An 18,851-nucleotide genomic window follows, 5' to 3' on the forward strand; every position below is an offset into this window, starting at 1 on the left:
TTTCTTTCTTTCTTTCTTTCTTTCTTTCTTTCTTTCTTTCTTTCTTTTTTTCTTTCTTTCTTTCTTTCTTTCTTTCTTTCTTTCTTTCTTTCTTTCTCTTTCTTTCTTTCCTTCTCTCTCTCTCTCTCTTTTTCTTTCTCTCTCTCTCTCTTTCTATGAGGGATCCCTATGGAATCTAGGTATTGTATCTTTTATATACATTGACCATTCCAGAATCTTTCTCCCATAACATTCATGGCAGTCAACCAGAACTATCTGTCTATAGGTCACAATATTGTAGTATAAACAAAAGAAGGGAATGCTTTCAGGGCCTCCAGCTAGTTCCCTTCAAGTTTTTTGACAAACTGCCTGACAGTGACTTCTCTTCTCTTTGTTCTGTAACAAAGAGCGGAGCCTCAAAGAACATCAGGTAAAATGGACTTTCAAGGTTCACAATCTGATTATTTAAGGATTTTTGTATACCCTTTTACTAAACATTTGGACTATCTGATATCTGTGGAGAAGTGTTACTGACTTATTCCTGATTTTAATTTTCTCAGGATCTACCTAGAAGCTCAATTAAGCGTTAGTTCTAGTTTGGGGTGTTATGTCCAAAAGCAAGAATTTGAGTAACAGAATATATATTTGTATTTACTCCAAACAAACACCTTTTAAACTTTGTAATACTAGGATTACAGAGAACTCAGGATGCAATATTCAGAAAGGGTAAGCCATGTAATTAAGACAAAAACTTCTTAGAGTACATTTAATAGAAGCATTAACTTTGTCAAAAATAATAATAACTTGAAAGCAGAAAAGTGATACAGAGTTTTGTTTTTTTAATGCAATTACAGAAATCATATTTGTAAGCAGGAATATCTAAATGTTTTTTTCAAGAGTTATTTGTTATTTTTTTCAAGAGTTATTAAGAAGTAATTAAGCACTTTACAGTTTAACCATTTCCAACCTTTTTATTTTATGTTAGTTCATCCATTGAAAACTAGCAACAAGTTTAAAGTTATAGTTATAAATAAACAATATAATTTTGCTTTCTTGGCCAATATATCTAGGAGTATTAATGGTAATTTTGCATGAGTTTCCACAGAAGCATTGTGAAACAAATTAAAATTAATTTTGTTGCTTCTTTTGCCATGATTTTTAATAGTTTAGTCTTGTTTAAAACAATACTTAGCTTGTTCTTTAAAACAGTAAGTTCCTTATTAATATTACTTATTACTGTAAGAATAATATTTTGCTTGATAAAGTAATACTTTATATATAGCATTACTAATACTATTTTTCTTCTAGGTGTGATTTCTTACACAGAATATCTTTTTCTTTTATGTATTTTAACAAGTAAGTGTACTCATTGAGTCTACTTTTGGATACAGTTTTGTTTTTAAATCAGAATCTTGGAAAACAAATCTTAGATTCTTTTACTATTGAAAATCACTTTAGGTTTATCTATGGTTATTTTGCAAATTTCATGTCTAAATGTTATCAGCAAATAGCACTATCAAGAGTCAAAGACATAAATGTTTTTATGACATACGGTATAGGAATAAAGTGCTCATAAATTATAAATTTTAGATCATACATCATTCCTTTTGGTTTACATGAAAGCCTAAAAGTCAGGTCATGTAGGGATTTGTAAATTTCCTGCTACACTCATTGAAATCTTAAGTTTCTTAAGACTAGTGTGAAAGAAGGAGTTTTCTAACTGTGAGTGTATCAGAACACCCATTATACATACTAAAACAGCTTTGTTATTCTCTGCCTCTCATATGCAGCAATTTTTATGAAATATAGGAAGGGCTTACTAATGATTTCAGTTAAATTTCATTGCATTTAATGCAGGAACTTACCTGCTATTGTGCACTGTGCTCCAGCCACCTGGCATTTCTGTTCCTTGAAGTCTCACCTCAGGAACTTGTACTTTCTGCTCCCTCTGCTGTCAGTGCTTTTTCCTCAAGATCCTCATGATAATAAACATTATTCAGTTTTCGTTTGAATGTGAAATGTGAACGCTTCTTGACTATCCTCCCTAAAATAGCGCCCTCTCTTACCTCTCCCTTTTTATCCCTTTACCGTGTTTTATTTTCTTCATAGCACTTAAAACTACTTGAAAGTATTTGTTTATTGGTTTGTATGTTTTCGTCTCCCCATACTTGAATGCAAGGTCCATGATGGCAGAGATTTTCTCTTTTTTGTCCATTTCTGGACAGTGTCTAGCACATGGTAGCCTCTCAAAAACTAGGTGAATGAGTGAAAAAAAAGAATAAATGAAAGAATATCGCTAGAGGGATTTCTGTTTGTGGGGATTTGTAGAGATGTCTGGAAATACGAATTATCAGTGAAACTCTGTCATTAGAAACAAGTCATAAAATTCCTTGTACTTCTATGATTAGAAAAATCAGAGCCATTATGTTATTCTGAATTTAGTAATGAATGATGTTATGTTGGAGTTCTGTCGCAGGAAGTTTGGGGGATGTACATGTGTGCATATGAATTTTGAAAATTATCATCCTTTATTTTTTCTTGTATTTTTTTTCCTCCTGGACTCAAAATGAAATTAAAATGTTGGTGCTGAAGAACAAGAAGTGTTGTGCAGTTAGTAATACAACTATCTGAGGTTGTTCCACACTGGAAGCCATTATGATTCAAGTCTAGTCAATGATGAATACTCCATGAAAACTAGAGGAGTACCAAGGATATCTCAGAGACTTGTGAAAAAGTTATATTGTTAGCTATAGAACAACTTTGGTTACAAAACTGTTAAGTCTGAAATACCTAAACTGGCAGAGTGACAGGCAAGAATATAATAGAACTGGTTAGGAAAGCCACTTGTTGAGATGGGACAGGGTATGGATAAGAGTGTAGGAAGAAAACATACGGTGGTTTTGCTTACATGGAAAGGTTAGGATCTTTGGATGCAGTGAATCTTCCTTTGGAGTTCAGAACCTATTTTAGAAACTTCTGGGAATTTGAATTGAAAACTTTTGGATGTTTTTTAGATTAGAACCAAGAGAAATGTGAAAACAGAGCTGGTAGAAAGTGGGCTAGAGAATTCACCTTACCTGTCTATGATTCTTTCCTCTTTGCTATTTATTATTTTAACCTCATTTTCCCTTCCAAACAGTGAGGACTTCTTTTCATTGTGTATTTTCAAGATCATTTTAACTTAAAACTTGGTTATTAGAGATAATGAAATTTTTTATTTCTTTCTTAACTGAATGCTAATGAAAGTAAGTTTCAATTCCTAAACTATATGCCAGAAATGAGCCTGCATATAAGACTGGCTTCTGTTTCCATTTTCAGAGACAGCTATTGCCAGTTAAGAAAGTAAGGTTACGGGCGCCTGGGTGGCTCAGTTGGTTAAGCGACTGCCTTCAGCTCAGGTCATGATCCTGGAGTCCCGGGATCGAGTCCCGCATCGGGCTCCCTGCTCTGCAGGGAGTCTGCTCCTCCCTCTGATCCTCCCCCCTCTCATATGCTCTCTCTCTCATTCTCTCTGTCTCAAATAAATAAATAAAATCTTTAAAAAAAAAAAAAAAGAAAGTAAGTAAGGTTACATGCTTCTCTTTTGCTAGTTTCAAGATTTTACAGCAGGTAATGCCAAATATATCTGTGGGAGGCCCCTTTTAAAAACTTTTTGCCAGTCATCTCAAAAGAAGGGGTCAGAGGGACGCCTAGGTGGATCAGTCCGTTAAGCTAATGACCCTTGGTTTTGGCTCAGGTCATGATCTCAGGGTCTTGAGATCCAGCCCCACAGCAGGCTCTGCGTTCAATGTGGAGTCTGCTTGAGATTCTCCCTCTCGCTCCCCCTCTACCACTCCACCCCTCACGCGACTGCGTGTGCCTGTGTGTGCTCTCTAAAATAAATGAATGGATGAAATCTTAAAAAAAGAAAGGGTCAGATGTTTCACAAAGGCATGTGCACTGAGCTTCTCTTTGAAGGATATGTAAGTTTTCTTCTGTGGGAGGTTTTCTTCTTTATGCTTTAGAAGATAAAGGGATTGAACCGCATTATAAGGTTCATAAAATTAAACAGTTCTTAGTGTTTACAAGTGCGTCTTTCTCAGAAAAGCAATTGTTCCTTGTATTTTGGGGAAATTGAGAATTATCCAAGCCTCTTTTATTTTATATGTCTCCTTTTGAAGCTTCTGAAAGTTTAAACCCACTATGTAATCTCTTGTGCTTGACATTTATTTTCATAGGTCATTTCCATTCTGATTTTCCTAAGAATCAGGATTGGTCCATTGTGTCATATTTTTTTTCTTGTGTTCTAAATATTGAACATATGTGATGATTTGCTATTTCCCTCTGAAACTGACAAACTTGGGATAACAAAAAGAAGTACTTCTTTTTGGAAGTTAAGGTGGTTAAATTATACTGCCTGTGTTGCACAGCAGGTATCAGACAAATACTTTTAAAGTGTATTATCAATTTTGTTGCTAAGAGTGCTAATACATGAAACAGAAATATGTATACATATGTAGCTTTTATTATATTTCATTAATAGTAACCTGCTTTTAATTTCTTGGTGAAAGAAAGTATTTTTGTACAGAGTATACTTAACTATTCACAACTGCACTTTAAAAACATTTTTCCATTTCACAAGTGCTTTTCTGTTCTTTCTGGCAGAGCCACATGCAGGTTTTAGAATAGCTTTCAACATGTTTGACACTGATGGCAATGAGATGGTGGATAAAAAGGAGTTTTTGGTGGTATGTATATTATATGCTCCATTTTATCAATAAATATTGATATTTACATCCTTATGTTTTTGCATTATTTGGAACAACGTAGAAGGAAGAGTGAAAAATTTATGCTTTCTCCTTAATTTAATGAAGAAGTACAGCATTGTGTACTTTAAAAAATTTTTATATTATAAAAATATAAATTGTATTCATTATATAAAGATGATTATAGTTGTTTACATGTTTCTGAACATTTGAAATGAGTCAGATATTTTCCACTGGGTGGATAACAGGCAGTTCAGAGGTGTGGTATATGCTCGGTTATGCTCAGACCCCATCGTATCAGCCCCCAGCCACAGCTCTTTGCCACCGGAACTTCCCTTCCTTCTCACGATAGGACCTGTGATTTTTTTTTCTGCTTTTCTCTTCCACTCATGACTGCCTTATATTCCAGTCTTGTCCCCATTTTGCTATTCCTTTCTCTTGTCTTTGAAAAAGGGCTGATCTAAAATGGGGAGAATAAGATTGTTCTTAGGTATCTGCCTTCAGTCTTTCTCACCTGACTGATGCAGCTTGATGCTGGTTTGGCAACATCATCAGCTGCTCACTGATCTTGCCACTCCCCTTTCCGGAATTTTCCTATTTCTTTTTACCCATGGATCCTGCATCTGCTTCGGTGGCAAAATGCCTATTCTATTTTTTTTCTCCAAAGTAGAGATCCTTAGAGTAACAAGTTCTACCCTTAACATTTATGTTCAATTCTGTATTTACCTATAATTCCTAGATAAAAGAAAAGGGAGAGATGGCATATAAATAGCCATTTTATTTTCTATTTTCTTTTGTAACAAGCCATTAAAAATCCCTCAGAAAACCTCTTAAACAGCTTAGTATTTTCCTCAGAGGCTGGAACATGGAAGAGAAACTATGAAATCATTGTTTTCTGTGGTAGAAAAGGGAAGAGATAAAAATCCTTGTCATAATCAGTAGCCATTCAAAAGGAAGCAAGCAGACTAATTACTGGGATCTGTCAGATGACTTACTCTAACACCCATGTAGCCTTTGCCTGGGGACAGTCCCTGAGTCACACCATTGGAACCTGGAACCATGAAGGACCCCTCATTTGAGTGCTTTTCGGGATGCCGTGGGGAGGTGAGAGTTTTCAGTTTCACTGCAAAGATAGACATATGTTCCTAACACCCTAAAATAAACAGATTTAGTTTAATATAGTTTTGTTATGATAGCATAAAACTGTCTTTTAGGACTTTCAGAATGGGCCTAGTATTCTAAATAATTTTTAATAAATTTTCTGTGGCAACACTGCCAAGTTCTACCCCATCGACTAAAAGAGTACCTTTAGGAACTCAGTGCATTGAAAGGTGTCTCTATAGATGTCCTTTGGAATATTGTCTGTTTGTGGGGATGGGAGGTAAAAACGTTCACGTACAACTTGTTTCCCCTCTCTACTCTTTGCAGTGGCTGTCCTGCTGCCTCCTAAGTGATGTTTTTTGTTTGTTGTTTTTATTTGTTTGTAAACAGCAAAGAATTCCTGAAAGCAGGAGGTAGAGTTGAGCTGACTTCCTTGTAGAGGTCTAAAACCTATGATTCTCATGCCTACTTAAAAAATGATTATTAATAACCCTTGCTAAAAACTCTTTTCATGGGATGCCTGGGTGGCTCAGTCGTTAAGCGTCTGCCTTCGGCTCAGGTCATGATCCCAGCGTCCTGGGATCGAGTCCCACATCAGGCTCCCTGCTCCTTGGGACCCTGCTTCTCCCTCTGCCTCTGCCTCTCTCTCTCTCTCTGTCTCTCATGAATAAATAAATAAAATCTTTAAAAAAATAAAAAATTAAAAAAAAAATAAAAACTCTTTTCACTAAGAAAAAGTGTGAAAATGAATGTATTTGTTAAAAAATCATTCAGATTCTATACTGTATTTGTGTTATCACATATCTTGGGAGGTGATACGCTTTATTTGACTTTCAACTATTGCCGTACAAAATGAAATGAAGAGTTAAGATAGCTGTTCCAGTTACAAAGCCACAAACAGTGACCTCCCCAGAAAGCTGTGATAGAGGTAGGACTAGGCTTCCATTTGTAAAATAGGATTTTAAAGAGGTGATAATAGAGCTGACATTTCTTGAGAGGTTACTATGTGACAGGCAATGTGCTGAGTAACTATCTGTAATATTTCCTTTGCACAGCATTCTTACAAGACCTGGTGATTGTACCTCAATGTAGCTGGAGAAAAAAAAATATTCCTCTAAAGTAAGGAATTATCTACATGTTCTGGAAACGGAAAACAATCCCTCAAATAATTAGAGTAACTTGTCCAAGGGGTTGTACGCAGAGCCCACAATGTACAATTACCTGAAAGGGACTTTAGGGGGCGTCCTCATTTCACTTATGAGTAAATTGGAGCCTCGTGAGGGATATGTGACCTTGTCCACCATCACAAAATTAGTATGTGACAGAAGATGGGCTCACACCCAGAGTCCCTGAATTCTATTCCAGTGTTATTTCTACCCCAGTTGGCTTCATCTCTTTTATTTGTGTGTCACAAATTCCCTGTCTTTATGTCTTAGAGATAAAGTAAAGCTATAATTTTGTACATTTAACTGAACCATAGGCTGCTGATGGCAAAGGGTGTGTTTTTTTTCCTCAGGAAAAAAAAATTGGTATCAGAAAATGTATCTGTAGTAGTTTTAATGTTCTTGGTAGATGAAGCTAATTCTTTGTTTTTAGAATATACCTAGCACAGAGTGGTAACTAGGTACCCAGAAACTCACTGGATATTTGATTCTTGATCACTTTCTCTTTCAGCTTCAAGAGATATTCAGGAAAAAAAATGAAAAGAGAGAAACAAAAGGAGATGAAGAAAAGCGTGCAGTGCTGGTAAGAATAATTTATAGTAGTTTAAGGTGGGTTTTCTAGCTGAGAATTATTCATGTTGAAAAACAATAATTAAAGTCTGTAACTGTGGAGCTGTCCCTTTTGGGAAAACTTTCTGAAGTTCTTACATAGAAAATTTGCTTCAGATTTATATGCATCTCTATCAATATTATATCAAATATTGATATTAAACATGTGTGTCCATAATCCCACTCATTATATCATTTCCATCCATATTGTTGTTATCCATGAGATTTGAAGGGTATATCATATAATAGATGAATACAGATCATTATGCATGAAAAAACTTAAAGGTGAATTGCAAAGATTTAATTATACATGTGAGTGAATTTAGTGGCACTAAATTTGACTAACGTTTTCAACTTATTCTGAAGGTAGAGTTAAGCAACATTTCCCTCCATTTTCCTACCAGTTTTCTTTTTGTTTATCCCACATATTTCAGTCTGACAGTATCCCAGGTTCATATAATAAAAATAACAAACATGTTCTGAGATCTTACTATCAGGGACTCTAGTGGATGCTTTGCATGCATTTTCTCATTTAATCTGCTAATAGTTCTCTTATTGTCTGTAATTATGTCAAAGCCAAGATGGGAGTTCATGGCTGGGCAGCTCCCAAACTGTACTTTTACCCACCATAGCATATTTTTTCATCTGGCACTTAGCAGAAACACCGTTCTGTTGAGATGTAAATAACTGTTTCCTTTGCAAATTAGTGACCCTGTGCAGTAGTTTAGTTGGTCTACCTGGAATTCAAATAATTAACCTCAGGGAGTTGCAACTTTTTTTTATGATTTTCATTGTTATAAGGATATGTATTATGTTTTTTAAAAGCATGGATTATCTATAGCAGATGGTGCCGTGTTCAATCCCAATAGATTAAGTTTGTATTTATATTTAATAAAATCAGATTATCAGGATATGAAATACCTATTATTTCATAGTATATTGGACTATAATTATCAGTATTTGTTGAACCACCCTCAATATTCTAATTGACAAAGCTTATGGAAGACACTGTTAAAAAATCAAAGAGCTGATATAATGTTAGCCAGGAATTAAAAGGGGCATTACGAATTCTCTAATTCAGGTCTCATGGTTTTTAAATTATAATCTATAAATCCCATAGGAATTAGCCCCATAAATGCCATTTTTTAGAATATTAGCAAATAACACTAGAGAATTAAATACCTTCATAAGTTTTATTTTCTGTAGATAACATTGAAAGAGTAAGCAATTGTTTTAATTTTGATGGATTAACTATACTTAACTGGATAGCCAAGTTGTTAATAAAATATCATTTAGGAGGTTGAACTATGTTAATTAATCTTTTGAGATACCTCAGTGATAGAATAGATCATATTTCAATGGATATAAATTTGTGTTTTTTTAATTTGAGCATAATTGAAACACGTGGTATTTACATTAGTTTCAGGAATTTAACTGTTTTATTTATTTGTTTATTTATACTACTTCCAGAAAGGACCTGTGAATCTTCCAAGAAAAGCACAATACTATTTTAATCATTAACATTTACTAAAATACGTAAGTCAAATAACAAAGGGAGAGAGGAAAGGGAGAAATGATAGCAGACAACCCACATTGGGAAAAGTTAGTGTCAGCACAAAGCTTGGCTCTGAGCTTTATTGCAGCCCAAGTAAAGTAAAGTTAATGCTGATTTAATGCAAATAGCTCATAATAATGATATAGTAAAACCTCATTAACTTGGACTAATTAGGGAAAGTCTACCTGAATTATGAAACTTAAATTATATCAGCATACCCTAAATTGTATAATTTTATATGCGACAGGTCAGTGAATCATTCTCTAGCAAATATATGGAGAAGGAGACTTGTTTTAAAGAATAGATAAAAAGAATTTATAAGTAATATACTGTATAACTTGCTTATATGTAAAGAAATGCCTACTAGAGTCATTGATCTACACAGGTACCTCATAGGTATTTATCTTACAGAGTTTAATTAGTGCTCCTGAAATTTATTTACATAATTTAGCGATCAAAACTATTCCTTAAAACAATTCAGAAATAAACTTTAGTACAGCCTCTGAACTAAATAAATAGCATTCTAAGACAGTATAGCTCTCTACAAATATTTGTTACTATGTTTAACAATAATGATGATTAGTGGTAACTTACTGTTAATTGTTGCCACATTTTAAATAATGCAAATCTGAACTGATGAGATTTTTGAGTTTTTAAGCCACTGAAATTTAGTGTGTAGTGAAAATATATCAATTACATTAGGGAGACAGTATAACACAGGCTTAGGAGTCATTTATTATCTGGGTGACCTTGAACAGGTCCTTAAGCTGCCTGTGCCTCAGTTTCTTCATTTGTACAATGGGGATAATAGTAGTGATGACCACATGTGATTGTTATGGAGATTAAAGGAGCTAAAACATGTAGCCACTTAATAGCATATGCTTCAGAAGGAAAGAAGGGAACATAACATTTCTTGAGACACTCTGTGCTATATCCATTATAAATGTTACGCCCATTTAGTCATCATTACATTTCTGCCAGGTAAGTATCATACCATTTACAGATGAGAAAGCCATCTTAGAGAGGTTCATTAACTTGCCTAAGATCACAGCACTAAAAAGAACAGAACAAGATTCCGCTGCAGATGTCTCATACCATCTCCACTGCCATGCTCATCTATCTAGATTGTTCCCCTAACCCATATAGAATTGCTGAAGCATGTCTAAATAAAACCATGTACTTCAGAGGAATGTTTTACTCAAAGCAGTAGCTGATCAGAAAGTTAAAATGAAAATGGTTGAAATGAGCACAGATTCATTTAATATTTAATTATATGAGATTTGAAAAACTTTGCTACTCATCTTTAACATTTATCCCACTTGTATTGTGTGTGTGCTCTATATAGAATGTAGCATAATGATTTGCCCTTCCTAATTGATTATTTTGTCGTCTTTTTCTTTTTTTCTTTTGCTATACTTGGGTTCATTCTGAAATGTGACACTTCATTTGGCCCTTTGTGCTCTATGTCAGCGTCTTCAACTTTATGGATACCATTCTCCTACTAATAGTGTATGTACAATACTTTAAATGTTCTTTATGTAAATAGTCCTCACCTGTTATACTTGATAATGTTATTTCTTTATATATAGCTATATCTGCTATTGAGAATGTTTAGGAATTTATTGAATATAATAAGGTGCAGCCAAGCCAAAATTTTCTATTTCCTTCCTAGATTTATGAGAAGACTAAAATTTACAGCGCCACTGTGTATCTTTAACCTTAGATTAAACTAAGGAAAAGCTGAGTGAACAACCACCAAAAGCTCTGGTAAAATAATGAAAATTTTATATTTTTCAGCAGTGTTTGAAGAGTTAAATACAAATTATGGAGCAGATTCTCAGGCTATGCTCCTGCAGAACACAGGTATTTTAAGAACTAGATCTCTCCATCTGATACAGTCTTTTCTCAACTCTAATAAAGAGAATATTAATAGATAGACTTTTCTTAGTCATTAGTATTTTTGCAAAATTTTTCTAAAACTTTTGATGCCTGCCTACTGCCTGTGGTCTATACAAAAGCCTGGTATGATACCTGATATATTTAATATATCAGTGTATCATGTTATTTCTCAAAGAGGATTATGATTTTCAGACTCTTCTTTTCTTGAAAAAGTTGAGAATTCCTGCAGATACCTTCCAGATATTCTTATGCTAAGCTTTTCTTCTTTCCTTCCTCCTAGAAAGTCAGAGCTTGTTGGTTAGCCCAGCTCCTAAACAACTGAGAATAGGCCATGGCCCCTTTTGAATGTAAACATGCACAGTTCATTGAATTTCCCCAACGATCCTTAAGTCACTTGGAAGGATCTTTCAAATTATCCTCCTGAGAGGAGCCCTTCAATTCAGGTTACCTGACTCAGTATCCTGCTTGAAAGTGTTACAGTCGTAAGTGTGCAACTGTAAAGCAGGTGTGCTGTCTCCTGTGTTGGAGAGTTGATCAAAATTCCATACTATAAAAATTAACTCTGTTCTAGATTTGAACATATATTGGAGGATGATTCAGCATAAAATAAACCCAAGGTATCTTGCTTCAGTCACAAGGAATGGACCTAGAACAGGCTGGAGAATAAGCCAAGGCCATGGGACCCTTATGACTAATTGTTTTGATAACTCACAAGTACTTTAAATTTTTACTACAAAATTCACTACTGTTCCCAGTAAATAAAGTCTGCCATTTTCTTAAAAATTTTAATGTTCCTCTAGTAATCATTTCAAAAATTTGTAAGAATGTATAAAATGAAAATCTCATAGATTGTAATGCCATATGCCATCTGAAACTTAATAAATGTTAATAATATTTGTGACTTTAACTTATTCTTCTAATCTCATGTGTCATTGCATGAGCCATTTTTCCAACTGTGACATTTTACATTTTTCCTTTAAACTCAAATAATTTTCATATAGATGATGATGTGGTTTTTAAAAATATACATAAAAGTATAAAAATATACATAAAAGTACTATCATTAAAAGGAAACAGGTACTAACATAGCTCTAGTTTAAGTTACATATAGAAATTGCAGTAACTCAGAGAATAAGAGAATGATATTAAGAAGCCGATTTAAGGGGCGCCTGGGTGGCTCAGCCGGTTAAGCGGCTGCCTTCGGCTCAGGTCATGATCCCAGGGTCCTGGGATCGAGCCCCGCATCCAGCTCCCTGCTCAGCGGGGAGCCTGCTTCTCCCTCTCCCTCTGCCTGCCTATCTGCCTACTTGTTCTCTCTCTCTCTGTCAAATAAATAAATAAAATCTAAAAAAAAAAAAAAAAAAGCCGATTTAAATTGCCTATTTTGCTTATATTATGCTTGCTTATTTAATAGTAAAGTAAATATATGATTTTACATTTTATTGTGGTAGTATTTTTTTTATTATTTAACTGAAGACATTTTTTCCATCTAAGAATATAAAATACATTTTTTTTAAAGATTTTATTTATTTATTTGACAGAGAGAGACACAGCGAGAAAGGGAACACAAGCAGGGGGAGTGGGAGAGGGAGAAGCAGGCCTCCAGCGGAGCAGGGAGCCCGATGCGGGACTTGATCCCAGGAGCCTGGGATCATGACCTGGGCTGAAGGCAGACGCCTAACGACTGAGCCACCCAGATGCCCCTAACCTTTTTTAAAGGCTATAAATGTATGGAACAATGCTAGACCAATTCTCAGGTTGGCTTGAATTAACTAGCAGTTATGTGCTAGTTTCCAAAATTGTAGATCAACTGGAGTGCCAAAGTATCTAATGTGAGTGCAGTTCGTGGAGCTGAATATAACCTAAGATTCTACCTTTAGGAAGAAGTTCCTTCAGGAAAGGGAAGGACCCTCCTGACTTTGACTATAGAGAGATTCTGTGGCCTCTGTTAATAACCTGTTAGAAAATTTAATCGCTCTTACAGTAGATTCTGCCTGTATTATGTCAAATTATTTCCTGCTACAGTGTAAGGTTGAGCATTCTCCTTCATATCCATGAAAATAGTTACCTTGTAGCCTTTTCTGTTCTGAATAACCATGATTCTTTCCATATTTCTCATATATTCAACTCTTGATTATCTTGCCACAGGAATGAAAACAAGTATTAAAAATTCAAAAGAATAAATAGTGCAAATCAAGTATATTTTACTTTGAAATGTCCTATATGGTTTTTTAAAGTTTTTTAAAGATTATTTTAATTGCCCTAATTCCATTGTAGTGAGAAGAATGCCAGTTTTTATACAGTTTTTGACATGTATTGAAACTTGTTTTATGGACTAAAACAATGTCTGTGTTTGAAAAGAATGTGTATTCTCCAACTAGGGTACAGAGTTGTATTATATATAAGGCCAAACATGTTAATATGTGTTTTAAACCTCTATCATTATCAATATTTTTGTCAGCTTGATCTGTTAATTAGTATGTTAAATTATACTTACAGTGATAGACTTGTTAATTTTTCCTTGTAATTGTTATTTTTAAATTTTATATATTTTGAAGCATTGTTACTCCCTGCTATAATAATATAGATTTCTTAAATCTTTTTAGTGAATTGAATCTTCTCTTATATACTATCCTTAGATCTCTAGAAATATTTTTTGCCTAAAAATCAATATAGTTGTCAAAATAAATGTACCAATTTTATTGTTATTAATATTTTGTATTATTTTCTATTTAGTTTTATTTTCTGTTCTTTAGTAATGAAACTTTCCCTTATTTTTAAAATACACTTTTTAGTTCAGAAATTTACTGCAAATAAAATGTAAATATAAAATTAATAATGAAAGTTTAGACCTCGTATAGATCAATAAATAAAACATTGCCATGACCCCAAATGCCCCTTCCTAGGTCTTTCTAATCATAATCCCTCCCTCTCCTCCAAAAGATAACCACAATCATGACTTTTATGTAAATCACGTCTTTGCTTTGTGGTTTTACCACCTACTTAATGCATCCTCAACAATATATTTTTTTTAAGATTTTATTTATTTATTTGAGAGAGAGAGAGTGAGCGAGAGAGAGCACAAGCCAGGGGGGAGAGGCAGAAGGAGAGGGAGAAGGAGACTCCCCACTGAGCGGGGAGTCTGATGCGGGGCTCCATCCCAGGACCCCAGGATCATGACCTGAGCCGAAGGCAGATGCTTAACCAACTGAGCCACCCAGGCGCCCCAACAATATAGTTTAGTTTTACCCATATTTGTGCTTCGTATGAATGGGATCATATTAAATGAGTTTTTCTGTTCTTGCTTCTTTGCCACAACCATCATGATTGTCTGTTTCATCTGCACTGTTGTATCCAGTCCTACTTTACTCACTTTTATTGCTGTAAGCAGCAGTTCTCAAACATTCTGGTCTCAGGATCCCTTTATTGAAAAGTTAGAGAGGACCCAAAAAAGCTTGTGTTTATGTTGGTTGTATCTGTGTGTACCATATTAGAAATTAAAACCGAGAAATTTAAAAGTATTTACCAACCCATTTAAAAATAATAAACTCACAAGTTAAACATTTTATGAAAAATAACTTAAAAAATATAGTGAGGAGGGTGGTATTTCACATTCTTTGGGAATCTCTATAATGTCTGGTTTAATAGAAGACAGCTGGTTTCTCATGGATGCTTATGCATTCAACCTGTTGCAGTATGTTATTTTGGCAACAAATACTACTAAGTGTTTCCCTTGAAGTGACAGGCTCACTTGGTTCATTTTCAGAAAACTGCCCAAATACCAAATACCAAAGTCTGAATAACTATACTTTCTCTAGCCATTGTTCTTTCAAGTAAAAATGGCAGCTCTTGAAAGAAGTAACTAGTTCGCCTTGCAACACAAACCTTTGCACAAAGGCTTTTTCTCAAGACAGCCATTGTACTTCAGAAGTGTTTTATGCATGCTTCTAGTTTCATCACACTGAAAATTAAAAAGGTGTGTGTTCCAAGATTAATTTAAAAAATTGTGTTTTATTCTTCAGCAAGTACATTCTTAAGTGAACTCTTTTTTTTTTTTTTAATATGAGTGTATGGAACTGAAGAATGTAATGACTTTGGTCTTTGTTGCCACTGAATGTAAATGTAAATGTAAATAGTTACCCTGAATGTAAATGTACTAAGACATCAGCAGTTTTACCCCCCATCGCTGCCGCACCATCCTTCAACACAGTACCTGAGGCAAACAACATCTGTACGATGCTTTTAAGAAGATACAACTATTTTATATTTTGTCCAGCTTTTTCCGTTATTTTCAGTGAGAAGCTTGCTGCTGCTTACTAGCCTGCCATTAATAGAAACCTGGCGTATCTTCTTCGGTTTCTGTGCTTATATCTTGATAGGTCTTTTTTAAAAGCATATAATTTGTGTATGTTATTGGTTCTTTTTTATATGGGTTGATAATTTCTACTTTTTAATTTGACAGATTCAGTCAGTTTACATTACTGTGATTATTAATTTATTTGGATTTATTTTAGCCATTCTGTATACTCTTCTCCTTTCTTACCTTTCTTTTGAATTAACTAAGGTTTATTTTTACTCGTTTTATTTTCTTCTCTATTCGTTTAGAAGACACCATATTTCTATGTCTTGTATAGTTATTCTTGAAATTTTAATAATAAGTATACTTAAAATAATGAAGTCTTATTAGATAGGCCATATCTTCACCCCTTCCTTAAAAATAGTCTTAAAGTGCTTCGATGGCTTTCATTTCCCTCCTGGCATGGATACTTGAGGTTATGCAGTGTTTGTTTTTCTTGTCTTTCTTTCTTTTTTTAATCCCACAAATTAGATTTCTTAAATATATACGATCAGTATTAGTTTAGAATTACTTACATATTTGCCATTTCTTTTTTTTTGTCTTATTTTTTTTATTTTTTTATTTTTTTTTATTTTTATGTTAATCCCCATACATTACATCAATAGTTTTAGATGAAGTGTTCCATGATTCATTGTTTGTGCATAACACCCAGTGCTCCATGCAGAATGTGCCCTCCTCAATACCCACCACCAGGCTAACCCATCCTCCCACCCCCCTCCCCTCCAGAACCCTGTTTGTTTTTCAGAGTCCATCGTCTCTCATGGTTCGTCTACCCCTCCGATTTCCCCCGCTTCATTCTTCCCCTCCCACTACCTTCTTCTGGCAGGATATATTCAGAGCACTAAATGAGAAAAATATGCAGCCAAGAATACTATATCCAGCTAGGCTGTCATTGAAAATAGAAGGAGAGATAAAAAGCTTCCAGGACAAACAAAAACTAAAGGAATTTGCAAACACAAAACCAGCCCTACAGGAAATCTTGAAAGGGGTCCTCTAAACAAAGAGAGAGCCTAAAAGCAACATAGACCAGAAAGGAACACAGACGATATACGGTAACAGTCACCTTACAGGCAATACAATGGCACTAAATTCCTATCTTTCAATAGTTACCCTGAATGTAAATGGGCTAAATGCCCCAATCAAAAGACACAGGCTATCAGACTGGATTAAAAAACAAGACCCATCGATATGCTGTCTGCAAGAGACTCATTTTAGAACCAAAGACACCCCCAGATTGAAAGTGAGGGGGTGGAAAACCATTTACCATGCTAATGGACACCAAAAGAAAGCTGGGGTGGCAATCCTTATATCAGACAAATTAGCTTTTAAACCAAAGACTGTAATAAGAGATGAGGAAGGACATTATATCCTACTTAAAGGATCTATCCAACAAGAAGATCTAACAATTGTAAATATCTATGCCCCTAACATGGGAGCAGCCAATTATACAAGGCAATTAATAACAAAAGCAAAGAAACGCATCGACAACAATACAATAATAGTGGGGGACTTTAACACCCCCCTCACTGAAATGGACAGATCGTCTAAGCAAAAGATCAACAAGGAAATAAAGACTTTAAATGACACACTGGACCAAATGGACTTCACAGACATATTCAGAACATTCTATCCCAAAGCAACGGAATACACATTCTTCTCTAGTGCCCATGGAACATTCTCCAGAATAGATCACATCCTAGGTCATAAATCAGGTCTCAACCGGTACCAAAAGATTGGGATCATTCCCTGCCTATTTTCAGACCACAATGCTTTGAAACTAGAACTCAATCACAGGAGGAAAGTTGGAAAGAACTCAAATACATGGAGGCTAAAGAGCATCCTACTGAAGAATGAATGGGTCAACCAGGAAATTAAAGAAGAATTAAAAAAATACATGGAAACCAATGAAAATGAAAACACAACTGTTCAAAATCTTTGGGATGCAGCAAAGGCAGTCCTAAGAGGAAAGTATATAGCAGTACAAGCCTTTCTCAAGAAACAAGAAAGGTCTCAAGTACACAACCTAACCCTACACCTAAAGGAGCTGGAGAAAGAACAGCAAATAAAGCCTAAACCCAGCAGGAGAAGAGAAATAATAAAGATCAGAGCAGAAATCAATGAAATAGAAACTAAAAGAACAGTAGAACAGATCAACGAAACTAGGAGCTGGTTCTTTGAAAGAATTAACAAGATTGATAAACCCCTGGCCAGACTTATCAAAAAGAGAAGAGAAATGACCCAAATCAACATATTTGCCATTTCTTAATCTCCTTTTTAATCTCATTCTCTCCTAATTCTTACAATCTTAATCTCAGAAAATATATCCTCGAGTTAGGATCTTTCTGGAATTATCTTGATTTTGCCCTTATTTTTTCCCAGTTGTATTGAGATATAATTGACATGTAACACTATATCAGTTTAAGGTGTACAACATAATTTGATATATGTACATATCGCAGAATGATTACTATAAGTTTAGTTGACCTCTGTCACCTCAGATAGTTACAAATTGTTTTTCTTGTGATGAGCACTTTCAAGATCTACTCTCTTAGCAACTTCCAATATACAATACAATATCATTAATCATAGTCACCATGCTGTACCTTACATCCCCAGGACTTACCTATCTTATAACTAGAAGTTTGTACCTTTTAACCATCTTCATCCACCCCACACTACCACCACCTGCCTCTAGCAACTCCCAATCTATTCTGATTCTATGAATTCATTTTTTATCTTTATTTATCTGGGCTCTTATTTGGGAAGATAATTTTATTAGGTATATAATCGTAGGTTGACATTTATTCTCAGCAAATTATATCATTCCAGTCTTCTGGTTCCTATTATTGAAATTGAAAGGTCAGCTCTGAGTCTAATTACTATTTTGTAGTTGATCTTGTTTTTCTTTCTACCTACTTTTAAGATTCTGTTTGCCTTTGGTATTCTACAATTTTACTACAGTGTATCTCTCTTTTTGCCTTTATCTATCATGAAATTTACCAGGCTTCTCAAATAGGGGGATTGTTTTCTTTCATTAATTCTTGAATATTCACTGCCAATATTTCTTTGGATATTATAGTCTCTTTCCCATTTTCTTTGTTAATTGCTTTCTGGAGCTTTCATAGATATTCATGTTCTCTTCTATGTCTCTTAACTTCTCTTTAATAATTTGCCATATTTTTTATCTTTTCACATTGCATTTCTGTATAACTTATACATGTTATATTCCTGTTAACTAATTTTATCCCTAGCTGTATATAATATGATATTAAATTTCAGTAGTTCCATCTTTAATGTCCAGAGGTTTTATTTGGTTCTTTTTCTGATCAACCAACTAATTTTTGGTCATCTGTTCTTACTGAAAAATACTTTCAAATACAGCTTCATATTCCTTAAGCTTATTAAACTTATTTTGTATTCCATACCTACTATTTTCAATATCT

The 18,851-nt window shown here is 34.4% G+C and overlaps 1 protein-coding gene and 1 long non-coding RNA gene across 2 annotated transcripts in view; both read left to right on the forward strand.

Annotated features, from left to right (window-relative positions):
• Positions 1–18,851, forward strand: part of MICU3 (mitochondrial calcium uptake family member 3) — a 104,331-nt gene that overhangs the window by 58,917 nt on the left and 26,563 nt on the right. Inside the window, exons 5-8 of the mRNA XM_035004142.1 lie at positions 1,288–1,335; positions 4,624–4,706; positions 7,500–7,571; positions 10,623–10,661. Of these exons, the coding sequence (XP_034860033.1) occupies positions 1,288–1,335; positions 4,624–4,706; positions 7,500–7,571; positions 10,623–10,661 (242 nt within the window). The remainder of the gene's footprint in view (positions 1–1,287; positions 1,336–4,623; positions 4,707–7,499; positions 7,572–10,622; positions 10,662–18,851) is intronic.
• LOC118010030 lies at positions 6,605–7,333 on the forward strand. The gene is made up of 2 exons (XR_004679090.1): positions 6,605–6,707; positions 6,824–7,333. It is a non-coding gene; the product is annotated as an uncharacterized LOC118010030 (long non-coding RNA).

The sequence above is a fragment of the Mirounga leonina genome, unplaced genomic scaffold, assembly GCF_011800145.1.
Source record: "Mirounga leonina isolate KUSES-001 unplaced genomic scaffold, KU_Mleo_1.0 Mir_128, whole genome shotgun sequence".
In the NCBI taxonomy this organism is placed as follows: Eukaryota; Metazoa; Chordata; class Mammalia; order Carnivora; family Phocidae; genus Mirounga; species Mirounga leonina.